At 47.6% G+C, this 27,476-nt stretch overlaps 1 protein-coding gene across 4 annotated transcripts in view; it reads left to right on the plus strand.

The window, feature by feature from the left end:
* Positions 1-27,476, plus strand: part of DNAH6 (dynein axonemal heavy chain 6) — a 448,872-nt gene that overhangs the window by 82,888 nt on the left and 338,508 nt on the right. For all 4 annotated transcript variants that reach the window (XM_075607019.1, XM_075606995.1, XM_075607010.1 and 1 more), the window contains one exon: positions 11,812-11,932. In XM_075607019.1, the coding sequence (XP_075463134.1) occupies positions 11,812-11,932 (121 nt within the window). The remainder of the gene's footprint in view (positions 1-11,811; positions 11,933-27,476) is intronic.

Below are 27,476 nucleotides of genomic sequence, written 5' to 3' on the forward strand. Positions count from 1 at the left end.
TGTACAAATCACAAAATGTTTATTTATATATTGTCACAGAACAAAGCTTAAAACAAAGCACAGAAATAAGTTAAAATAAAGCATGGATCCCCTGTTCATTACAAAGCTTGTCACTTCCTCCAAACATATTCCCTCCTGAGGAAAACGTCACAGTTGACTAAAATGATATACCAAAGTACCTGACAAGGTGAATATGCTGTAACAACCAACAGACTGAATAACCGTGGCTATGGCTACGTGATCATAAGCAGAAGATCAGAACATACTACTATCCCCTACAATCTAGGGTTTGTCTGTCATGACAAAAAATATAGCATGTAAGTAACAGCAATGATACACAGTTTAAAGCCTAAAAAGCACATTCATGCCTGTAACATCAAGGTAATACATCACCTATGGTCAGGTACAAAAAATGGGTTGATGAACGGAGGGGACAAGAAAGAATGCTCAAAGTATGGTAACGTGACCCAGAGGGGGGACAAACCAGGGGATCCTGCCTGCAAAACCTGCTCCTACGCGTTTCGGCCAGAGCCTTCTACTGGGAGTGGTGATGTAAGCAGGGTGACATGCAAGTTTAAAAAGGGAACCTAATTGGGCTAGTGGATGTGATCACCTGGCAAAAATCAGACTAACACAATTTATGCAAAGTACAAACAGCTGTATGCTAAGGGTAAGTTTGTATGAGTCAATGATGGTCACAGGTTATCAGCCAATAAAAAAGTCTTATTGTGGGTGCACTCATACTCCTCCAAAATAATCAGTAATTACATGAATACCTGCCTGGTGTGTCCAATGTGTGGTAGTGGCAAAAAGCTTATCCTCAGGCTGTAGCAAATAGTGTACCTCAGTGCCACAGGTGTAATGAATTCACTTTCAGGGCATATTGTGTTTGAGGGCAAAAAACGGGCGGCCCGTTTTTTGTCATGACAGACAAACCCTAGATTGTAGGGGATAGTAGTATGTTCTGATCTTCTGCTTATGATCACGTAGCCATAGCCACGGTTATTCAGTCTGTTGGTTGTTACAGCATATTCACCTTGTCAGGTACTTTGGTATATCATTTTAGTCAACTGTGACGTTTTCCTCAGGAGGGAATATGTTTGGAGGAAGTGACAAGCTTTGTAATGAACAGGGGATCCATGCTTTATTTTAACTTATTTCTGTGCTTTGTTTTAAGCTTTGTTCTGTGACAATATATAAATAAACATTTTGTGATTTGTACATTCAAACAAACTAGAGTGCTTTTTTAGGGCCTGTTTTTCTCTCTCACTATATATATATATATATATATATATATATATATATATATATATATATATTTATCTATTTTTATATATATATATATATATATATATATATACCATAATACTGAGTTAAGTTATGGTGAGTAAAAAAAGTGACAAAAACCCTCCACAGGAAAGCAAATATGCAAATACAACTGTATGCTCATCTGCATGTCTTAGGCAGGTCTGCAACCCCGCCTTTCCCCATTATCACCCAGCATACAGCACTTCCACTGCAGCAAGGGATTCTGGGAAATGACATGCAAATGAGCACACAGTGTCACTTTTTGCTTCAAAAACCATTTTTAACATGGTTCCCTATAGGCTTAAGCTGTTTTTGCATATATATATATATCTTTATACTATATTAGTGAAAGCACTGTATGTTTGCCTGCCTGCCTGGATGTCCGGTGTCCCTAGCGGCAATCTCATTGGTCCCTTGGGCCGCCCGCCCCCGCACACCTCTCATTGGCCTCACACACTCACACCTCTCATTGGCCTGAGGCGGAGTGACGGGCCAAAGGTCCACAAAAAAAAAAAAAAAAACACACACAGTGTCACACACACAGTGTCACACACACAGTGTCACACACACACACACACACACACACACACACACACACACACACACACACACACACGCGGTGTTACATACATTAGCGGGGCTCACAGTGTTAGCAGCACATCATCTCCCGCTCTCTTCCCCACCGGTCCCGGAGGCTCCGCCTCTTCCTCCGCCTCTCCCTGTTTCCCGCGCTTTCACCCCCCCCCCTCCACTTGGGAGCGGCCGGACGGGTGAGTGAGCGGTCTTCACGTCCCCTCACCCCCCTTCACCTCTCCTCACTCACTTCCCCTCCACCCCCCCGGCGCCGCTACAGTCAGCGGGGGAGCGGAGTGATCACCTCCCCTCACTCACTTCCCCTCCACCCCCCCGGCGCCGCTACACTCAGCGGGGGAGCGGAGTGATCACCTCCCCTCACTCACTTCCCCTCCACCCCCCCCCCCGGCGCCGCTACACTCAGCGGGGGAGCGGAGTGATCACCTCCCCTCACTCACTTCCCCTCCACCCCCCCGGCGCTGCTACACTCAGCGGGGGAGCGGAGTGATCACCTCCCCTCACTCACTTCCCCTCCACCCCCCCCCGGCGCCGCTACACTCAGCGGGGGAGCGGAGTGATCACCTCCCCTCACTCACTTCCCCTCCACCCCCCCCCGGCGCCGTTACAGTCAGCGGGGGAGCGGCAGCAACACCTTCCCCCCCTTCCCACCACCTCTCCCCCTTCCCACCACCTCCCCCCCTTCCCACCTCCCCCCTCCTCCCCCCTTCCCACCACTTCCCCCCTTCCCACCACCTCCCCCCTTCCCCTCCTCCATCTCCCCCTTCCCCTCCTCCATCTCCCCCCTTCCCCTCCTCCACCTCCCCCCTTCCCTTCCTACACCTCCCCCCTTCCCCTCCTCCACCTCCCCCCTTACCCTCCTCACCTCCCCCCTTACCCTCCTCACTTCCCCCCTTACCCTCCTCACTTCCCCTCCTCCACCTCCCCTCTTCCCCCCCTCCACCCCTCTTTCCCCCCTTTCCCTCCTCCCCCACCTTTCCCCCTCCCCCACCTTTACCCCCTTCACCCCTCCCCCCTTCACCCTTACCTCCCCCCCTTCACCCTTTCCCCCCCCTTCACCCTTTCCCCCCCCTCCCCCCCTCCCCCTTCCCCTCCTCCCCCACCTCCCTCTTCCCCCTTCCTCTCCTCCACCTCCCCCTTCCTCCCTTCACCCCCCCTTCACCTCCTGTCACCACCCCCCCCCTTCGCCTCACACCCTAGCAGGACCCCGACTCACAGCCAGCACTCACTACCCACCCGCCGCCTCACACACGCTCACACCCTAGCAGGACACACGCCTCACATTTTCACATCACTTATGTCACCAAAATATACATTGTACTGTGGTGTGTTTACAATAAACCATTTTTATACAACATCGTATTACATTTTCTTCCATCTTTCTTTTCAACATTATTATCCAACCTTTCCAACAAATAGTCACCTATTGTTCCACCATTTATAAATAATACGACCTATTACGCATTTACATCCCGGGCAACGCCGGGTCTCTCAGCTAGTATATATATAAAAATGGAAAACTACAATAAGCGCAATCACAATTAGATAAATAATGATATTTAACCACATATATAGGAGGGTATACTACCTCACAATCTAGCTTTCCCTGATTAAGTCTGCAGCCAAAAGGTCTACCGCTCCACGGGCTGGTATAAAGGAAAATCCAAACAAGAATGACCTAGGCGCAAGTAAAAACAAGAAGAAGACAAACATAGGGTAATACGTTCAAACAATTGGTCTATTCGATGGTAAGATATGCACTTACAACAGGTAGAATAAAATCAGGCCTTGTATCCACTCTGGGATCAGGAACGATGAATGATGATCCAGGACAGCCAGCAACAGCTCATCTACAGGAACCGTATCCTCGTGTGCAGTGTCACATATGAGAAGAGAAGTGGGACATATACATAGTGTAACACAGTTTATTATAAAATTAATAAAAAGACAATAAAGTAAAATACGCACACTTTGTGAGTTTGGGTAAAAGCATTTGAGCATTTGTGGAAGTGACTAAACAAAAGACTCCATACCCCTGGAAGTTAGACAGTAACATTACATGTGGTTCTAAGGACATTGTGTTAAGAGTCTACTGGAGCTGTGTATAAGTCCACGGATACTTACCCCTGATGAGTGTGAGAAGCTCCAAATTCTCAAATGCTTTTACCCAAACTCACAAAGTGTGAGTATTTTACTTTATTGTCTTTTTATTAATTTTATAATAAACTGTGTTACACTATGTATATGTCCCACTTCTCCTCTCATATGTGACACTGCACACGAGGATACGGTTCCTGTAGATGAGCTGTTGCTGGCTGTCCTGGATCATCATTCATCGTTCCTGATCCCAAAGTGGATACAAGGCCTGATTTTATTCTACCTGTTGTAAGTGCATATCTTACCATCGAATAGACCAATTGTTTGAACGTATTACCCTATGTTTGTCTTCTTCTTGTTTTTACTTGCGCCTAGGTCATTCTTGTTTGGATATATATATATATATATATATATATATATATATATATATATATATATATATATATATATATATATAATCCACAGAAGCAGCCGGCACTCCACTTGCAAGTAGAAAAAATTGGGTGCTTGTCCCATAAAGCAATAATAAACCATACGATACCGTTTGAAGCACGAGATCAGGAGACAGCACTCTGGTAAGTTTGATCACAAGTTTTTGTATTGAAAAAGACACATAAACTGGCGTTGGTTTATGTGTCTTTTTCAATACAAAAACTTGTGATCAAACTTACCAGAGTGCTGTCTCCTCGTGCTTCAAACGGTATTGTATGGTTTATATATATATATATATATATATATATATGTATATATATATATATATATATATATATATATATGTGTTTGACAAATCACCCAAAAATCTACTCGCCCAACCAAAAAATCTACTCTCCACCTAGTCCCACCCCCAACCACGCCTCTAGTCCAGCCCCCAACCCCGCTTTAAAGTAAAATATATAAATAAAATACATTTAATAAATTCCTAGTCAGAACAACATTCGTTTTTGACATAAATGTATTTATTGTATTACATTATACTACAATTAGTCCTTGTTGTGTGTGTGTGTGTGTGTGTGTGTGTGTGATCTAGAAATAAAAGCCAGGTGTGAATGACTAGTTTCCTGAACCCCTTAACCAGTGTCTGGACGTCCCCGCTTCACAATATCTAAAGCAGCAATCCCGCCTGGGATCTTACCTGATCCGCAGTCCCTCAATGTCCAGGTACCCTCATTCCCGCAATGTTATACATTGGAGGGGATGTGTTCCCTACCTGTCTTCTGGGTTAGGGGGGGTTCCGATGTCTTCTGTGTGAAGCTTGAGTCAGATCTGGAAGAAAGCAGTATAGGTTATTTCGGTGTAGTATAGGGCAGTTAAGATATATAGGATAAATAAGAGATCCAGAGTGTGAGAGAGAGAGAGTGTGGGTGAGAGACACACAGAGAGAGACACACAGAGAGAGACACACAGAGAGAGACACACACACACACACACACACACACAGAGAGACACACACAGAGAGAGACACACAGACACACACAGAGAGAGAGACACACACAGACACACAGAGAGACACACACACACAGACACACAGAGAGAGAGACACACACAGACACACAGAGAGAGAGAGAGAGACACACACACACACACACACACACACACACACACACACACACACACACACACACACACACACACACACACACACACACACACACACACACACAGAGAGAGAGACACACAGAGAGAGAGAGAGACACACACAGAGAGAGACACACAGAGAGAGAGACACACACACAGAGAGAGAGAGAGAGAGACACACACAGAGAGAGACACACAGAGAGAGAGACACACAGAGAGAGAGAGAGACACACACAGAGAGAGACACACACACAGAGAGAGACACACACAGAGAGAGAGAGAATGAGAGAGCATGACAGGGAGAGAGAGAGAGGGTGAGGGCGACAGGGAGAGGGAGAGAGGGCGACAGGGTGAGAGAAAGAGGGTGAGGGCGACAGGGTGAGAGAGAGAGAGAGAGAGGGCGACAGGGTGAGAGAGAGAGAGAGGGCGACAGGGTGAGAGCGACAGGGTACGAGAGAGGGTGAGGGCGACAGGGTAAGTGAGAGAGGGTGACAGGGTAAGAGAGAGAGGGTGAGGGCGACAGGGTGAGTGAGAGAGGGTGAGGGTGACAGGGTAAGAGAGAGGGTGAGGGTTATAGGGTAAGAGAGAGGGTGAGGGTGACAGGGTGACAGGGTGAGAGAGAGAGAGAGAGAGAGAGAGGGCGAGAGAGAGGGCTACACAGGGAGAGGGTGACACACAGACACTGACTCACAGACACACACATAATCAAACACAAACACACACACACAGACACACAGACAGACACAGACACACACACACACACAGACTGACACAGACACACTGACACACACACTGGGTGGGTATTGATTGGAAGGGAGGTGGCCCTCATGTTCATCCAGGCCTGCCAGCCGGCCCTTTTCCCCGCATCACACCAATCAGGGAGGTGGATTATTTATTTATTAAAAAAAATAAATTGGCGCGAGCAGGGGAATTCTTAGAGCCGCAGCACGGCTCGCCAGCTGCCTAAATCCACTCGCCACAGGCGCGTAGTTATCATTAATTGTCGAACACTGTATATATATACATATATATATAAAATGTTAATGGTATACCTACCATAACTTAAAATGTATATGGTATACATACAATATAAATATAAATATATATATATATATATATATAAATATATATATTTATATTGTATGTATACCATATACATTTTAAGTTATGGTGGGTGTAAAAGGCAACAAAAAACTCCACCGTTAGCATATAGCCAATAAAGAATATCACTTGTGAGCACATTCACATGTCTTAGACAGGTCTGCAACCCTGCCTTTCAACCATTATCACCTAGCATACAGTGCTCCCACTGCAGCAAGGGATTCTGGGAAATGACATGCAAATGAGCAGACAATGTGTCACCTTTTGCCTGGAATATCCATTCACATGGAACCCATATAAGCAAATGCAATGCTGTTCACACAGCTTTTAAGCACAGCATGGGATTAGATGCAAAGCTAGTCAAACCACTCATAGACATGTTTCAACCTTAATGGGTCTCATCAGTGTGTAGTTGGTTATACTAGCTTTGCTATTTTCTAGGCTGGGTAGGTTTACCATATACATTTTAAGTTATGGTGGGTGAAAAAGGCAACAAAAAACCTCCACCGTTAGCATATAGCCAATAAAGAATATCACTCACATTCCATGACCTAGAGACAGTGATTGTATTACAATATATATCAAATGATGTCAAATGAATATCCAAAAAATTATATTGTATGCTTGGAGAACTAAATCGACAGCAGGACACGTTGCAGCTTTTACTGAAGAAACCACATCCAGAAAAGATAAAACAAAACAAAGAAGTGCATGCTCCATAGTACAGTATAGTTTAGTATAGATTGCTACACTTTCTCAACACCTATTCTGTCCTAGACCCTCTACAATCTGGCTTCCACACTGCTCACTCTACTGAAACAGCCCTCACTAAAATAACTGACGACCTCCATGCTGCCAAAGACAGAGGTCATTACACTCTGCTCATATTACTCGACCTCTCTGCAGCATTCGACACCGTGGACCACCCTCTTCTCCTTCACATTCTCCATACTCTTGGTATTCGGAACAAAGCTTTATCCTGGATCTCCTCTTACCTCTCCCATCGTACCTTCAGTGTCTCTTTTGCTAACACCTCCTCCTCTATTGATCTCTCTGTGGGTGTACCCCAGGGCTCTGTCCTGGGACCCCTTCTCTTTTCTCTCTACACACTCTCTCTAGGTGACCTAATCACATCTTTTGGGTTTAAATATCACCTCTATGCTGACGACACACAAATTTACATTTCAACCCCTGACCTTACACCTGCTATACAGACCAAAGTTTCTGAATGCCTCTCTGGAATATCATCCTGGATGGCCATCCGCCGACTGAAACTTAACATGACAAAAACAGAGCTCCTTATACTTCCTCCCAAACCTGGCCCTACTACCTCCTTCCACATTGCTATTTGAAATACGATCATTCACCCAGTAGCCCAAGCACGCTGCCTAGGGGTCACACTTGATTCCTCTCTCTCATTCTCCTCTCATATTCAAAACGTTTCTTAAACTTGTCGCTTTTTCCTCCGCAATATCACAAAGATACGCCCTTTCCTCTGTTACTCAACTGCTAAAACTCTGACTCAGGCCCTCATTCTCTCACGTTTCGAGTACTGCAACCTCCTGCTGTCCGGCCTTCCTACCTCTCACCTGTCTCCCCTACAATCTATCCTAAACGCTGCTGCCAGAATCACTCTACTCTTTCCTAAATCTGTCTCCGCATCTCCCCTCCTGAAATCCCTCTCCTGGCTTCCGATTAAATCACGTATCTCACACTCAATTCTCCTGCTCACTTTTAAAGCTTTACATTCTTCTGCCCCTCCTTACATCTCAGCCCTAATTTCTCGCTATGCACCATCACGACTCTTGCGTTCTTCTCAAGGATGTCTTCTTTCTACCCCCTTTGTATCTAAAGCTCTCTCCCGCCTTAAACCTTTCTCACTTTCTGCCCCACACCTCTGGAATGCCCTTCCCCTCAATACCCGACTAGCCCCCTCACTATCCACCTTTAAGACCTACCTTAAGACACATCTGCTTAAAGAAGCATATGAGTAGCACTGGATAATCATGGACACATGATACATAAAGCTTGGCCCCCTGCAGACGCACTTACCAGAACTCCCTCCTACTGTCTCTGTACGTTCTCCCTACCTACCAATTAGATTGTAAGCTCCTCGGAGCAGGGACTCCTTCCTTAATGTTACTTTTACAGTATGTCTGAAGCACTTATTCCCATGATCTGTTATTTATATTATTCGTTATTTATATGACATGTATTACTACTGTGAAGCGCTATGTACATTTATGGCGCTATATAAATAAAGACATACAATACAATACAATAGTTTAAATACAATTTGGGGAGTGTGGCAGGACGTCCTTGCGGAAGGATCAGTAAGACGCTACAACACGGTGTGAAGTTTAACTATAGTGGTTTTATTATCCACCTGGCAAGTGAACATCAGGGGTAGTGTCTCTTTAAGTAAAAATAAAACATAAAATAAATTCCTATTCCCGTTAGGGAAACTAACTCAACTTTACTGTGACCCTGTCTAACAGGGCCGCCAGCTAACCTGGTTCCCTGCTCAAAACATATTATCTCGTGGAAACAAACAGTCCTTTAAATATTGCAGAGTCTTATGCCGCGCTTATAGTGCTGGTGACGGCGACGCGACCGATGACGTCACTCGTTGCCATTGCCACTGGCGAAAGTTGTAATTTGATTTTTAGCGATGTCGCTGGCATCAAGGCCAGTGACGTCGCTAAAAGGGGCGGGCCGCGCAATTTCATTGGTTTAGAGACAGTCACATGTGGCGACTGTCTCTAAAAAAATAAAATTTACCCTGCTTCAAAATTTTTGGTCGCGCCGTCGCGCTTACTATAAGCGCTTGCGACGGAGTCCATGTATTTGTTTCGGAGCGACGTCGCATCGCCATCGCAAGGCACTATAAGCGCAGCCTTATTTATGGCTTAACTGTTTGCAGGGGATTCCTATCCCAGGGTCTCCGTGTCGCTCCTTCAGTCCTTCAGGAACGCCGGTTCCGGGGAGCAGGCTGTCCAGTCCGTGGTGATCTTATATCCCAGGTTGGGGTCCCAGCTGGTCCCAGCAGCAAAGCTTCTTGCAGGGCTGGGGAACTACTGCTGCCAGGGTCCATCCTAGCTGGGGAGAAGCCTCTCTACCCTCCTGGAGAAAAGCTAACTCACTTGTGCAGGTTACTTCCTGCCTTTTTAAACCTCAGTCTCTCAGGAGTCCTTCCTGCTTAATTAGCTGCCGGTGCATGTAGTTCTCTAGCAGGAGGTTACCAGCTTGTTTGCTGGAAGCACACATATGCTCCTCCCTCCAGCATACTGTGTTAGTGACTCTGTCACAGTAGATAAAAAAAAAAATTAATTGCACTCACAAACATGAATAAAAGTTGCGCATGGGTGATGGGTGACACAATTTTATCACAGGTGAAGGCAAAAGCGTCCTCTGCAACACTCCATGGGAAACCAGCAACTTGATCTGTGTTTATTAACGGCACACACCAGGCTGCGCCAGCCACAGCATGGTCCCCAAGGGGCCTATCTACCGTGACCGAAAAGGGTTGCTCAGTTTGTAGCTCAGTTTGTAGCCATTTCTCCTCGTTGTGCTCCGCAAATGCAAAAGTCTCCCAGCCCGGCAAACAGAAAACCCTGCTCCTGTTGAATCCTTGTGATACTTGGGGAGCGTGACTTGATATAGATGACATGGTCTAGGTCTATGACCGCTGTAGTTCTGCTCCTATCAAAATGTCCTCTAAGGTGACATCCTCGATACCCCTGAGGAAGTTGCCTCACAGCGACGAAACGCGTTGGGACATTTTGATCGTCGCAGAACTACAGTGGTCATAGACCATGTCATCTGTATCAAATCATGCTCCCTAAGTGAACCACCATGAGGAGAAACAGTTACAAACTGAGCAAACCTTTTTGGTCAGAGCGGATAGTCTCCTTGGATGCTTACACGCTTTGGAGGTTTTTTTTTACAAATGCTGGACTTTTTAACCTAAGCTAAATACCACTTGGATAGTTTCCTCATCCGGGATGCCTGCATGGTGTGTTTCACTCATACTACTAGTGTCTGCTGATTTCGACCACAGCTGTTTGTGGGGAGGAGGCTCCATGTAAAAGGCACACATTGTTTGATGTTAGAAGAGAGAGGCTGTATAACGTTGGTGATCCATTTAATACAGGATTCTTTAAATCACAGCCAAACCACAAAGTGGTGATATCCCCCTTCATCTGTGATGACACCACAGAGGTTTACATCTGCACTTGCAGTGTTTGCTTTGGTCACATCTTGGTATATGTCTACAGCGCTTCAAAATTAATTTAGGGAGATACTGGGAATAGTTTGGTCACCGCAAAAAAAAAACCTTGCCTTACAGCTGGATGCCATATACAGGACTATAATGTAGTAATGTAAATACGAGAATGTTCAGAACTATTATATTTTGTTCAGTGTTTTTAATCTTGACTCTGTTTCTAATCACTTTTTATTAAATTGACTGTGCTATGGAGCATGCGCTTCTTTTTTCCTTTTTTGTTATCTAGAATTGTATGGAACGTTTTGGTTCCACCTGAAGCTGCAATAGATCTAATTCCCTACAAGTTAGTTCTATTTTTCTTAATTGACTAATTGGACTTTATTTCTTCTCAATTTTATTTTTCACCATTGTTGTATACACTATATAGTATATATGTGTATTTAAATTTGTTTATTTATTCATTTGATACCTTATACCGCATATTGAACACAGTAATTTGATTAGCATTAGCACACTAATTGATATACACTTTACACCTAAGTGAGCAATGTAGCATTGATTTAATTAAAAAAAAAAAAATATATATATTTAAATAAATAAAACAACCTTAAACAAAGCTGAAAAGTTTAATCTATTTTATTGTGGCAATAAGCATGTATGTTACCTTTCTTTCCTGAACAATATTGATCTTTTTTTTTCTTTTGTCTAAGGAATAATCCTAAAACTCTTTAACTCTGGATATGTTTCTGTCCTGGAAATGCCTTAACTAGATATGACTAAAAAGTTATCCATGTTTGAAGAATCCCGATTCAAGAATACAATTACTTGTACAGCAATTATCCAATGTTTGCCAATACACTCAGCTGGGTTCACAGCAACCAAATCTTACGATTTTGTTTTGTCAATTTTAGGAAACTATTCAATCTGCTTTTGATGCAGCTAATGTATATGGAGACACATTTGAAAGGTTTTGTAATTTTTTCAAAGAAAATGAAAGTCTAGATTTGGATGCACTGAAGCAACAGGAACATGGTAAGTTTTCTATGTGTTGCAATTTTAGGATATTTAGAGGCTGGTTGTGAGATGGTGGTGCAGAGAGACACAGGAAGCAGCATTGCCAGTTCAATGGCTATATTTGGCAACAAAAATAATAAAAGACAGCAGTATTACAAGGGTATTGCTTCACAGCTGGTTACAGACGGACTCTAGAAGTCCCTCGCATTAATTAGAGAAATCAGCACATTTGGGTCTCAGTACTCATCCTGCTATAGACCCAGATATGCTGGTAAAGCAGGACTGGTTTAGTCATATGTCTTATGGCTGTATGCCAGTGACCATAATTTAGCTTACCTGAACTGGTGGTCACCTGCAACTGATTAATAGTACCATGGTTACTGACACATTGGTATTTTTGTGCAGACTTTCACCCAAAAAAAGACAAATATGGCTGTAGACATTAAAAATGAGTGCCGTGTCACAAATAGAAAGCAGCAACATCATATCACTGATGAAGATGCAGCTATTATCTGTCAAAGTAAGATTGATGATGTTTCCTCCACAACGGCACCACTATGGCAACCACCAACTCCATGATGACCTTGCCAATGTATACTGTACAAGTGGGGAATGGGGATCAGAGTTTTGCTGTAGCAAGAGAACTGATACTGGAAGACCACGTGTCAGGGGCTTAGAGTGAGAGAGTTTGACTGACCTCAGATAATGATGACCAGTGCCCCCGTGACACCTGTACTAGGGCCAACCACAACACGAACAGAAGTGTGTCCACCCTCCAGACCCTACTGTAATGATGCTCATCTCTAGACAGGAAGTAAACCGCAGGGCTTCGGGAGTATATTAAAGCTGCAGTTCAGTCTTTTTTTTTTTTTTTTTAATTTATTTTTTTACTTCAATAGTTTTATGTGTGCAATCTCTAATTACCTAAAGAACTGTATAGCTGCAGGTCAATTCGTTCTCCATGTATTGATAGGTCGAAATTTGGTGACATAATTAGTGAAGGGATCTGTTTATATTCTGCTTGTCTGTCAGTGGAAGCTCATGAATATTCATGAGCAATCCTGCACTGACATGTGCTAGAGGGAGGGCAGGGCTGACAAAGGGGTGTGCCAGGGCTTGTGACAGGACATGAAGGGGCAGTGCCTTAGCAAATGGCTGTTAAAATAGAATACAAGAAAATTGGTCTTTAAAAGTTGTTTTTTTTAAAACAGAAAATGCTAAAAGTATTTTTTCTTACTAGAGAACTGATTTATTAAAAAAAACACACATGCAGGATATTGACTGAACTGCAGCTTTAAATCACGGACCTGAACTGTGAGATAGAGTCCTGAATTGAGTATGGAGTAGTCGGTGTGACGGTAGGGGTATCTGGCATCACAAAACTGTTATGAAGCCCAGCTAGCTACCCTTAAATCTATGTAACTTGGCCACCTTTGTAAGGCTTATTTTGGCCAAATGTATTTAACATCTGGGGAAGAACAGGGAAGTGTAAATGTATTTCCATGTATTGTATTGTACAGAGGCGGCACATTTTATTTGAGTGCGGCTAGCTCCGCAAGCCTGGGGATGCCCCGGCATGCTAGCCGCACTCCCTCGGCGTGCCGCGCGTCATCGACGCGCGGTCACGCGTCATCGGGTGCCTGCGCCCCCTGCACGCGCGTCCAGGGCTCCCCGAGGGAGCCCTGGTGTCCCGCGATGTGGGGGACGGCGGCAGGGGGTTCCGGGGGACCCGGCGGACCCGGCAGCGGGAGAGAGAAAGCCCCGATCGGAGGGCGCTCCTCCTTGTCTTCGGCGCGCGCCCGGCACCCTCTGGCGTGCGCCAGGTTACTGCTGCGGCCGAGAACGGGCAAATGCTCGAATAAACTCGGCCGCAGCAGTATTGTATGTCTTTATTTATATAGCGCCATTAATGTACATAGCGCTTCACAGTAGTAATACATGTGGTAATCGAATAAATAACAAATAATATAAATAACAGATCATGGGAATAAGTGCTTTAGACAAACCTAACATTAAGGAAGAGGAGTCCCTGCCCCGAGGAGCTTACAATCTAATTGGTAGGTAGGGAGAACGTACAGAGACAGTAGGAGCGAGTTCTGGTAAGTGCGTCTGCAGGGGGCCAAGCTTTATGTATCATGTGTTCAGAATGTTCACAGTGCTATTCATATGCTTCTTTAAGCAAGTGTGTCTTAAGGTGGGTCTTAAAGGTGGATAGAGAGGGTGCTAGTCGGGTACTGAGGGGAAGGGCATTACAGAGGTGTGGGGCAGTCAGTAAAAAAAGTTTAAGGCGGGAAAGGGCTTTAGATAAAAAGGGGGTAGAAAGAAGACATCCTTGAGCAGAACGCAAGAGTCGGGGTGGTGCATAGCGAGAAATTAGGGCTGAGATGTAAGGAGGGGCAGAAGAGTGTAAAGCTTTAAAAGTGAGGAGAAGAATGGAGTGTGAGATGCGGGATTTGATTGGAAGCCAGGAGAGCGATTTCAGTAGGGGAGATGCTGAGACAGATCTAGGAAAGAGTAGAGTGATTCTGGCAGCAGCATTTAGGATAGATTGTAGGGGAGACAGGTGAGAGGCAGGAAGGCCGGACAGCAGGAGGTTACAGTAATCAAGACGGGAGAGAATGAGGGCCTGAGTCAGAGTTTTAGCAGTCGAGCAACAGAGGAAAGGGCGTATCTTTGTTATATTGCGGAGGAAAAAGTGACAAGTTTTAGAAATGTTTTGAATGTGAGGGGCGAATGTGAGAGAGGAGTCGAGTGTGACCCATAACAGCGTGCTTGGGCTACTGGGTGGATGATCGTAGTTCCAACAGTAATGTGGAAGGAGGTAGTAGGGCCAGGTTTGGGAGGAAGTATGAGGAGCTCTGTTTTAGCCATGTTGAGTTTAAGGCGACGGAGGGCCATCCAGGATGATATAGCAGAGAGACAAGAATGTAAGAATGTATTTCAAAGTCTGTATTTGTTATTACCTGTAAATGCAATCCCATAGTTTAGTGAATCAACATTTTTCTGTAAATGTGCTTTGAGTGTCAGCCCTATCACTTAGTTGAAGCTTTCTATAGAATTGATAGGATTAGGGACAGCTAGGTGTCGGGACTCCTGGGGGGAGGTGAAAGGCTGCTGATCAGATCTGGAAGGAAGAGCATTGTATTGCACAGACTCTGATTTAATCAGGGATGGGTTTTAGCATGCCCTCTGGCTGTTGTGGCCCTAACTTAATCTGTGCTTAATTTGTGCTTGAATTGTCCAGTAGAATCTCCCATGTAAAGGATAGCCACAGAGGACTATATAAGGGGTGCTGCTGATCAGAGAATCAGTTCTACCTTCAGAGAGCCTCTGAGAGCAAGAAAGGCTAACAGACAGAGACACTCTGGGAAGGAGTGTGGAGAACTACTTTCAGAGAGACACTCTGGGAAGGAGTGGGGAGATTCCCTCAGAGAACCATTTGAGAGAGACATTCTGGGAAGGAGTGTGAAGATCTACCCTCAGAAGACTTTCTGAGAGACTGAGAGACATTCTGTGGAGGAGTTTGATCTTTACAGTGACCAGCTGGAGAGATATCTCAGAGGGGCTGCTTTGTGTGATCAGCACTCTGAGATCCTGGACGAGAAGCGGACAGGGCAAGCCTCCTTGAAGCAGGCGCCTGCACCTAGCGAGGCTAGAGTCTACTCCCCAGGCCCCCAGTTGGTATTGTATCATGTTTTGTACTTCTTTGTTTGTCTGCTGGTGTGCCAGAATAAACCCCACTTTATTCTACAACTTTGTCCTGTCTGGTGCTAGTGATCCCGGTAGTTTTGGTGTTAAAGTACTGGTCTCCTGTGACAGGCTTTTTGAAGTGAAACTTCTTTAGTGGCACCTCATACGAACTGGGGCAAAAATGGATTGTGGAGACAGAAATGAAACGGATGTGACATCAGTGCTGGCAGTTGAGGCCGGGCTGTGTTCTGGCTCAGCCCGACCCCAACACTGACATGATCCCAACCGCTCAATAAATCAGATGCGGCGGTGGCGATAGCCGCCGGCGCCGCTCCTAACGGCTGCAATTTCCCCCAGGTGGAGATGGGCACGGGCGGCATCCGGGGCAGCGGGGACCGGGCCCGGCTCTCCTGCTACAACCCGCTGACCGGCTTCTGGGACCAGGCCCGCTCTCTGTCCCAGCCGTGCGCTCTGCCGGGCTGGAGACTCTGCCGGGCTGGAGACTCTGCCGGGCTGGTGACTCAGACAGAGCCCCCCTGCGCATGCCATTCCTCCCACACATCCGCCGCCGCCGTTCCTAACTGCCGCCGCTGCCCGCGCCCGCTGACATGCGCGGTAGTCATGGTGACTCTCACGGACGGCTCGGAGTCCTCCTTGTGCTGCCGGGTGAATGAGGAGGACGGCTTTCCCCCCCTCCTCCTCCCCCGCTCAACATTTACTCACCGCCGCCACAGCCGAGATCCTGCACTTGTGCGGCTGCGCCGAACTGCTGCTGCTCTCCGTGGGGGCCCTCCACGTCAAGGAGTTCTCCAGCTTCGAGGCCGGCGCTGCCAACCAGCCAAAGGCTCTGTTCATGGGGAGCTGCGGGGCCGCGCCCTGGACGTGGTGTGGGACGTGGTGAGCCAGAGCTCCTTCCAGTACTGCGGCTGAGGTGATGTGGGTGCCGCTGCTGCTGGCCCCGATCTCCCCGCACCTATTCCTGGCCCCGATCTCCCCGCACCTATTCCTGGCCCCGGCCTTCTCTCTCTTCCCGCTGCTACCTGGTGGAGACCTGCTGGCTCTCAACTGCAGCTGGCCGGACAAGAGGAGGATCCCGGGGCTGGGGGACGTGGAGCTGCCCTCCTTGCCCCACGAGCTACAGCTTCACATCCGGAGCCTGGTTTCAGGACTCAACCACCTGATGGAGGGTATCGGGGTGAGAGAGGAGTGCTTCTCGATGGGGCACCTGAGTACGATCATTGCGGGGGAGCTGGCCAGCTATCCTCAGGCAAGAAACCGCAGGAAGCATACACTGACACACACACACACACACACTGACACACACACACTGACACACACTGACACACACACACTGACTGACACACACACACTGACACACACACACACACACACACACACACACACACACACACACACACACACACACACACTGACACACACACACTGACACACACACACACTGACTGACACACACACACAAACACACACACACTGACAGAAACACATATACACACACACACACACACACACACACACACACTGACTAACACACATACATACACACTAACTTACACACACACACACACACTGACTGACACACATACACTGACTGACACACATACACACTCACTCACTGACTGACACACACACACTCACTCACTGACACACTCACTCACTGACTGACACACATGCACACTCACTCACTGACTGACTGACACACTCGCTCACTGACTGACACACATACACACTCACTCACTCACTGACTGACACACATACACACTCACTCACTGACTGACACACATACACTCACTCACTGACTGACACACATACACTCACTCACTGACTGACACACATACACTCACTCACTCACTGACTGACACACATATACACTCACTCACTGACTGTCAGGGCATGCTCACCACAAACGAGACGGGACCGCGGTGCTGAGGTGGGATAGGATATAACACCACCCACAGCCACGAGGGCACGTCTTGAGAGTAGAGTGGTCTGGAAGTCCGGATCGGGGCAGGAGAGGTACGGATGGTAGAGGGTGCTGTTTGCCAAGTCCGGGGTTAGAGAGAGGGACGTTGTCGTTTACCGTTTGCCGAGATCGGGATGCCAGAGGTGCGGAGAGTCGTGTTGCCGTATGCCGAGTTCGGGATGCCAGAGGTGCGGGTAGACGTAGCGGAAGCCGGTTCGGTACACGAGGAAGACTGCAAAACAAGATAGGACAAGACAGGACTAGGGAGGCAGAGAGTGATGAGAACAACTGGTTCTATGCTCAGCCGACGAGTTAATGAAGCTGCAGGGTATATATAGGCAAGTGGGTCCAATGGCAGAGTAGCAAGGTGGGGGTGTGTGAATGGGCCAGGCTGAGACAGGGATAGGTCTAGATGAGTTCCTGGAGGAGGAGCTATAGATCCTAGAAGAATTGGTGTATTGAATTGCAGCATTGGAAAAGGGTACTGTGCCTTTTAGAGGCTGGTGCGCCTCTGTGTGGCCGCGCCTCCGTGTGGCTGCGCCTGTGGATGCGTGCGCGGGCACACGCCCTGAACCGAGGGCAGAAGAAGGGAACTGATGTGCGCGCGCACGCACAGGGGAAACGGAGCTCGGCGTCTTAGAGGAGGAATCCGTGTGAGCCGCGGGAGACCCTGGCAGGGCTGCAGGTGAGTGAGGAGCACGCCGCGAGCGGCGTGACTCCTGAATCCTTACAGTACCCCCCCTTCAGGGGCGACCTCCGGGCGTCCATGACATGGCATGGAGGGATTCCTACGATGAAAAGCCTGGAGGAGTCGAGGTGCGTGAAGATCCCGGTGGGGAATCCATGAACGTTCCTCTGGTCCGAACCCCCTCCAGTGGACCAGGTATTGTACTCCTCCTCTGGAAATCCTAGAATCCAGGATAGACTGGACCTCGTACTCCTGTTGACCTTGAATCATAAGAGGAAGTGGAGGAGAAGTATTTTTGGAAAAGCAAGAACTCTGAAATGCTGGTTTAAGCAAAGACACATGGAAGACCGAAGGTATCTTCATCGAGGGTGGAAGGCGTAGATGATAAGCCACAGGATTAATCCTCCTAACCACGGGAAAGGGACCGTGGAACTTGGGAGCTAGTTTCATGGTAGGAACCCTTAGTCGGATATTCCTGGATGAAAGTCACACCTTGTCTCCTGGGGCGAACTCCGGCACTTGGCGTCGAAGGCGATCTGCCTGGAGTTTCTGTCTCCCTGTGGCCACCTTTAAGTTCTCCTTAATCCTCGTCCATAAGTCTTTCAGCCGGGAGATGCGCTTGTCCACCGCTGGTACTCCTGAGGATAGAGGGGAGAAGGGTAGACGGGAAGGGTGAAAGCCACAATTTATGAAGAAGGGAGATTCTTGAGTGGAGTCATTGCGAAGGGAGTTAAGAGCAAACTCAGCCCAAGGAAGCAGATCCACCCAGTCATCCTGTGTATCGGTTATAAAACACCGAAGGTATTGTTCCAGGTTTTGGTTGGCCCTCTCCGTCTGCCCATTGGTCTGTGGATGGTATCCTGAGGAGAATTGAAGTGAAATCCCCAATTTTCGGGAAAAGGCTCGCCAAAATCTGGACACAAATTGAGACCCACGATCAGAGACGATGGTTGCAGGCACTCCGTGAAGACGAAAAATCTCCTGGATGAAAACATCCGCAAGCCTGGAGGAATTCGGAAGACCCCTCAAGGGAACAAGGTGCATCTGTTTGGAAAAACGATCAATGACCACAAGAATCGTATTCTTCCCTTTGGAGTCTGGAAGCTCTACAATGAAGTCCATAGAAATATGGTTACAGGGACGGTCTAGAATGGGTAAAGGAAGAAGAAGACCTGCTGGTCTGACCCGGGGTACTTTGTTGCGAGCGCAAGTGCCACACGCTTTGACAAACTCCTCCACATCCTTAGCCCTCTCTGGCCACCAGAAGGTCCGTTGAACAAGGTCGTTGGTTTTCCGTATCCCTGGATGTCCTGCCGATTTAGAGGAATGGCACCACTCGAGAACCCTTTTGCGGTGTTGGGGTGCCGTGTAGAGTCTTCCCTCCGGAACCTTGAGCCCCATTGGAGTCTGTGATTGCTCGGATTGAATCTTGTCCATAATATCAAAGGAGTTGGCGGACAGGATACATCTAGAGGGAATAATTGTCTCTAGCTGCTCTTCAGACTTGTCCTCTGCAAGGAACTGTCGAGACAGGGCATCCGCCTTTAGATTCTTGGAGCCAGGAATAAAGGAGATGAGAAAATTAAATCGTGAAAAAAATAATGCCCAGCGGGCTTGCCGAGAGCTCAAATGACGTGCCCCTTCTAGGTAGAGAAGGTTCTTATGGTCTGTGAGTATGGTTATGGGTGTCTCCGTACCTTCTAAGAAGTGTCTCCACTCTTCTAATGCCAACTTGATCGCCAAAAGCTCCCGGTTCCCGACATCGTAATTCCGTTCTGCGGACGAAAATTTCTTCGAGAAGAAGGCACATGGGTGTAATCTGACTAAGGGAGATGTCCTTTGGAACAAGACAGCCCCAGCCCCGATGTCAGAGGCATCTACCTCCACGGTAAATGGAAGTTTAGGATCTGGGTGCGTGAGGATATGGGCAGACACAAAAGCCTTTTTCAGAAGATTAAATGCCTGTATGGTGGCCTCAGACCATGATGAGGGATCTGCACCCTTCTTCGTGAGAGCAGTTATGGGAGATACGTAGAAGAAAAATTGCGAATGAAGCACCGATAATAGTTTGCAAAACCTAGAAAGCATTGCACGGCTTTGAGGGTGGTTGGACGGGGCCAGTCCAAAATAGCTTTAAGTTTCTCTGGATCCATATTAAATCCGGTGTCAGAGATAACGTATCCCAAAAATGCCACGGACTTGAGATGGAACTGACATTTTTCCAATTTCGCAAAGAGATGGTTCTCCCGGAGGCGTAACAGCACCTGTTGAACGTGTTTGACGTGTTCTTGAGTGGATTTAGAAAAGATTAGGATGTCATCTAGGTAGACGATAAGAAATTTGTTCAGAATGTCCCGAAAAATCTCATTGACGAAATCCTGAAAGACTGCTGGTGCGTTGCACAGACCGAACGGCATGACCAGGTATTCATAGTGGCCGTCATGGGTGTTAAAAGCAGTCTTCCACTCGTCCCCCTCACGTATCCTTACTAAATTGTAGGCACCTCTTAAATCCAATTTAGAAAAGATAGTTGCTCCCTGAAGACGGTCGAAGAGTTCTGGTATCAAGGGCAGTGGGTAGCGGTTCTTGCGTGTGATGTTATTCAAACCCCGATAGTCTATGCATGGACGAAGAGAACCGTCCTTCTTTTTGACGAAAAAGAAGCCTGCTCCGACTGGAGAAGAAGACTTTCGGATGAAACCCCTCTCTAAATTCTCTGCAATGTAAATGTTCATGGCTTTAGTCTCTGGGAGAGAGAGAGGATAGGATCGTCCTCTGGGAAGAGGGGCCCCGGGTAGTAGGTCAATAGAACAGTCGAAAGAACGGTGCGGAGGTAGAACCTCGGAACGTGCTTTGTCGAACACATCTCGGAAATCCAAATACACAGAAGGTAGGGAGTCGACCTTCTCTGGCAGGGTAGACAACCCACCAATCTTCTGGAAAATCCTGGTACATGTCTTGGCACAAGAAACACCCCACTGGATGGGTTCCCGATCCGTCCAGTCGATGCGAGGATTATGGAGTTGAAGCCAAGGAAGACCCAAAATCAGCTCAGCAGAGGGAGTGTGGATAACATTGAGGGTAATGATCTCTGTATGACTGTCGACGAACTGCAATAGGAGAGGCACCGTCTGTAGCGTGATGAATGCCGGCTGTAGAGGTCGACCGTCAATGGCCTCCAGAACTACTGGCGTCTTCTTATTGATAAATTGAATATTGACCCGTCTAGCAAAGGTCTCATCGATGAAATTGCCTGTGGAACCGGAGTCAATGAACGCCCGTGCTTGAGTGTGAAACCCCTCTCCAGACAGTGTTACTTGCAACATTATCCTGGTGGGAAGGACGTCTTTGCTGATGGGAGAAAGTGTCAGTATTCCCAATGAAACTCTCCGGGGTTTCATTGGGAGTTGGCATTTCCCGGCTTGTGGGGACACTGGGGTTATAAGTGACCGGGATTGCCACAGTACATGCAGAGACCGGCATTGCGTCGACGTTGTTTTTCGGCAGCAGACAGCTTGTTACCTCCCAACTGCATAGGTTCCGGGACGTCCCCGGAAGAAGGTGAAGGTGCCATGAACGATGGAGCAAGATGCCTTGAAACCCGTTGACGGTAACGAGAACGTTCGGTCCTCCGCTCCTGCAGACGCTGGTCCACTCGAACGCACAGACCGATCAAATCCTCTAGGTCAGTGAGGCGTTCCCGCGCTGCGAGCTCATCCTTTAGGGATTCCGACAGACCTTGCCAAAACGCTGAAGATAGAGCTTCATTATTCCATCCCATCTCAGCAGCAAGTGTGCGGAACTCCACGGCGTACCGGGCGATGGGTCGATCTCCCTGGGTTATGTGATGAAGAGACGATGCTGCCGTTAATTGCCGTGCAGGGGTGTCGAAGACTCTTCGGAACTCCTCGACGAAGAGATCGATGTCCTGTGTGAGAGGACCTTGTTGTTCCCAGATGGGAGAAGCCCATGCCAGCGCCTCGTCGATGAGAAGAGCCACGATATAGCCGACCCTGGAGACAGAAGAGACAAAACGAGAGGGCGAGAGTCGAAATTGGATGAGGCATTGGTTAAGGAAGCCCCTACATCCTTTGGGATCCCCGGCATAGTGTTTGGGGGCCGGAATACGAAGTTCCAAAGCAAACGGAGGCGCTGGAAAGGCGGTTGCGGAAGCTGCGGAAGCCACGGGTGAGGGTTGCCGACTGAGAGTTCGGACTTGAAGGGTAAGGGAATGAACGCTTTGCTGTAACATATCCATTCATCTATCAGCTTGTTCCAGATAAGTCTCTAGCCTGGTGAAGAGATTTGTATGGGCATTTAAAGTGCGCTCCACCTCAGCGGGGTCCATGTTTGTAGGGCTGAGCATAATGTCAGGGCGTGCTCACCACAAACGAGACGGGACCGCGGTGCTGAGGTGGGATAGGATATAACGCCACCCACAGCCACGAGGGCACGTCTTGAGAGTAGAGTGGTCTGGATGTCCGGATCGGGGCAGGAGAGGTACGGATGGTAGAGGGTGCTGTTTGCCAAGTCCGGGGTTAGAGAGAGGGACGTTGTCGTTTACCGTTTGCCGAGATCGGGATGCCAGAGGTGCGGAGAGTCGTGTTGCTGTATGCTGAGTTCGGGATGCCAGAGGTGCGGGTAGACGTAGCGGAAGCCGGTTCGGTACACGAGGAAGACTGCAAAACAAGATAGGACAAGACAGGACTAGGGAGGCAGAGAGTGATGAGAACAACTGGTTCTATGCTCAGCCGACGAGTTAATGAAGCTGCAGGGTATATATAGGCAAGAGTGTCCAATGGCAGAGTAGCAAGGTGGGGGTGTGTGAATGGGCCAGGCTGAGACAGGGATAGGTCTAGATGAGTTCCTGGAGGAGGAGCTATAGATCCTAGAAGAATTGGTGTATTGAATTGCAGCATTGGAAAAGGGTACTGTGCCTTTTAGAGGCTGGTGCGCCTCTGTGTGGCCGCGCCTCCATGTGGCTGCGCCTGTGGATGCGTGCGCGGGCACACGCCCTGAACCGAGGGCAGAAGAAGGGAACTGACGTGCGCGCGCGCGCACAGGGGAAACGGAGCTCGGCGTCTTAGAGGAGGAATCCGTGTGAGCCGCGGGAGACACTGGCAGGGCTGCAGGTGAGTGAGGAGCATGCCGCAAGCGGCGTGACTCCTGAATCCTTACACTGACTGACACACATACACACTCACTCACTGACTGACACACATACACACTCACTCACTCACTGACTGACACACATACACACTCACTCACTGACACACATACACACTCACTCACTGACTGACACATACACTCTCACTAACTCACTGACTGACACACATACACACTCACTCACTCACTGACTGACACACATACACACTCACTCACTCACTGACTGACACACATACACACTCACTAACTCACTGACTGACACACATACACACTCACTCACTGGCTGACACACATACACACTCACTCACTCACTGACACACATACACACTCACTCACTCACTGACACACATACTCACTCACTCACTGACACACATACACACTCACTCACTCACTCACTCACTGACACACATACACACTCACTCACTGACTGACACACATACACACTCACTCACTGACACACATACACACTCACTCACTGACTGACACACATACACACATTCACACATACACACTCACTCACTGACTGTCACACATACACACTCACTCACTGACTGACACACACACCCCAGTGATGCGCCGAACAGCGCCCCCAAGTGATGTGCCTACTCCCACCCCCCAAAATTTCTGTGACAAAAAACAAAGAAGTTTCACTTACTATGCGCGTGCTCAGCACACACAGCTTTTTTTCTGGTGGCATAGCGGTGGGATCGCTAGGCTTTGTGTTGGGATTTCTTGCGAAAAATCACAGCTCAAAGACGGTCTTGAATTTTCAAGACCGCAGGACAAGTTGTTCCAGACAAACGTTGTACAAGCCTGATATTTTACTAGGCAATCCATTTATATTAGTTGAGTAAATCTGAAGATGGCTGGTGCAGGAGGACGTTATTCTTCTTGGGACAGAGAATCGTTACTTGCCCGGTGCGCAAGATATAAGTTGATGGCCAAGGTACGATGTGCCTTGTGGAGGACCTTGAGGGGTATGAGGCCGACTTGGCTGAGTACATTGCTACAGTAAGGGTTGTTGCAGATTTCATTGCAGCGTATGGTCCAGACATAACCGAGGATTTTCGCTGGCACATTGCCCACCTAGCAAGAGGTCCTGCAGTTCGATTACCACTGGCGCAGCCCAAGAAGCGGGTCCTTAACCCCGCTACAGTGCCGGCGAGCCAAGCACTTCCAGTAGCGGACTCTTCTCAACCCACCAAGCCATGGTGGAGTCAGCCAGGAGCCAGAAAGGCTGAGGTCGACCGAGACATTGCCGGCGAACCTGCCTCCGTGAGAGCGACTGTGCTGGCTGAGGATGGCACCACACGGGTGTCTTGCCTCGTGGCCGCCAAGATGGCAGAGGATGCCCAAGAGGTCGGGTGGTCCCTGGGAGACCGGACGTACCATCCGCGGATGGAGTGCACCAAAGAATCCTGCTCGAGTAACCACAATCCGGGGGCAACGTTCCCCAGCTACAGGGCCGACAGACTACAGCAAAGGAACCGACAGCAGCTGTGCAGACGGAGACCCAGCCAGCGGTCCCTCCAGCAGGTACTAGCGGCGCAGAGATGCAGCTTGACGGACAGCAGAGTGCAGTCATCAGGCTGGAGGACCAAGCGGTCCATGGAAGATTTTTGCATGCAGGGATCCCAGCAAATAAGCAGGCAGTCGGCTTGGGGGACCCCAGCGCTACGGTACCTCTGGGGCAGCCTGAAATGGTCTGCCCAGAGCAACAGCTCCCATGGATGGGGATGCTGGTGAAGCTACCAGGAGAGGATGCTCCTGTAACCCCAGTCACAGGGAGCCAAAGTCGGGGAGTTGCCCCTGCGGTGGTGCCTTTGGTGCCGCTGTCCATCACAGTGCTCCATCAAAGCTCCCCAGCTTTTGGAGCTAACAGCCGTGATCACCACTCCCCTGCATTTGAAGCCATCATGTTCCAGGGTCATGGAGGAGACAAGGCCGGTAAGCCAGACCCAGCCTAACCTCTGCCCTGACATCCTTGCTGACCATTCCCCTGACAAACTGACTAAGGGCAAACGGCCAGAGCTCAGTGAGTGGTCCCAGGAGAGGGTGCAGGCAGATGCTGATCTGGAGACCATGAGACCTCGGGCGGCCGAGTCTGCCTCCAAGATCATGCCCGATCAGTTCCCCGGACCCTGTGTGCTTATATACTGGGATCTAGCCCCGGTTGCTCCGGCCAGACAGGGGACAGAGAGGGGCCAGTTAGTGAGTCCCTGGGTGGGTGGGGAACAGAGCTTGCAGGCGACTAAGGAGATCCTGCTGACAGGGCATCAGGGGGTCGCTCGTACCAGAGCCCGGCTAGTGCAAACATTCTGTGGGCTGGAAACATCCCAGGAGGTATTGGCATTCGGCCGCACCTGGGATGTCTGCCAGCAAGTAGGCAGGCCGGGGGACAGTGTGAGGGCTCCCCGGAGACTGTCACCGGGTTTATTTAAGCCTTTGCAGCACAAGTCTGTGAGTGGGTCAGCGGTGTTAGCTGTATGCAGCTCATGTGCACACTATGTATTCACTTATGTGCACACTATATATATATAAAATGTAACTTTTAATAGGTGTACTTAAAACATATATTACCGTAACACTAAATGTAATAAACCTTAAAAATACATTAAATAATATGCACACATGCACCAGAGTTAGCCTCACATATATAAGTAAATTCCAGTATATAATTATAACTGAAACCTGGGAGGCTGAACAAAGTGCAACCAGGCAAGGTGAGTCAGAATAACCATCAATTGCGATCACTAGCACAGTAAGTATAAAGCCAAGAAACTGTGGCCGAGATGCGGCTACAATATATCCATAGATAGTGATGGTGGTATCAATAAAGCCAGCTCTGCCAACTATACTATTGTTATATATTTGGCTATGCTCGTGAAAATGAAATGCCCAACACTTGCATTCACCAGCACAGTGAATGATTGGTCAGTTGCTACAGCAGGGATACGGCTACAGTGTGTCCATAGACAGTAGTAGTACCCATAAAGCCAACCCTGCTAGCTACACTGTTTTTATATATTGGCTATGCTGGTGAAAAACTGGTTTCTTTTTGGAGCACAAACATTTTTGTACTCCTTTTGTTTCCCTGGTTCACTTCAATTCACAGTCGCACCTATTGTTCCCTACAATTATCGATATATATGTATTATTCATCTACATCACAATTAGTATAATTTAGTTGATCACTCCCTATCCCCCCCCCTTTTTTTTTAGCTTAATTAAATGAACTGAAGTAACTTAATTGACTTTAAAAACTGGGAACCACAGAACTACAGTACACTAAAACTGAACCCCGGCTCAGCTACTAAAATGTTATGTAAACTAACTAACTAACTAACTAACTAATATAAAATACTTTACAACTAACTTAATTAAATGAACTTACTTATTTGACTATATGATAAAAATATTAAAACTAACTATAACTTCTAACTACTACTAGCAACAAATAACTAACTAAAACTAAAGCCAACTACAGTACTAAACATTTGTTTTATGTTTTAAATTTTTTTTTATTTTTTCTCACTCACTCTGTCAGTAACAGAGTCAAAAACTCACACTCAATAAAAATGGAAATGGAAACAAACACACTAACGAACATTCAATACACAATCACAGTCTAAAACTGACACTTAATCACATCACAATATTCTAACACTCTTCCTCTGGCCCTCTCTCTGTCTCTCTATCTTGCCGGTTGTCCTTCTGCTTCTGCGCACAACAACACCCAACACTCAAAAGCAAATACAGTAGGACACATTTCCCTTTTTATACTTCTGTTTTGGCCAAATTGTATGTATTATTTTGGGTACCTTCTGGTTCTGCAAAATGAATATACTGCAGTTTTTCTCATTGGCTGGCGATATTTCGCTAGGAGCTTACTAATTTCACAACATTATTAGCCAGCTGAGGCATGGGAAAATGATTTGCAACAAAGAGAAAAAAAATAAATATGAAAAATGTTGGACACATTTTTATAGTTTTGCACATGGTTTGATCGGGGGTGGTGGATATTTGGAAAGTCAGGG

The sequence above is a fragment of the Ascaphus truei genome, chromosome 1 (genome assembly GCF_040206685.1).
Source record: "Ascaphus truei isolate aAscTru1 chromosome 1, aAscTru1.hap1, whole genome shotgun sequence".
Classification (NCBI taxonomy): domain Eukaryota; kingdom Metazoa; phylum Chordata; class Amphibia; order Anura; family Ascaphidae; genus Ascaphus; species Ascaphus truei.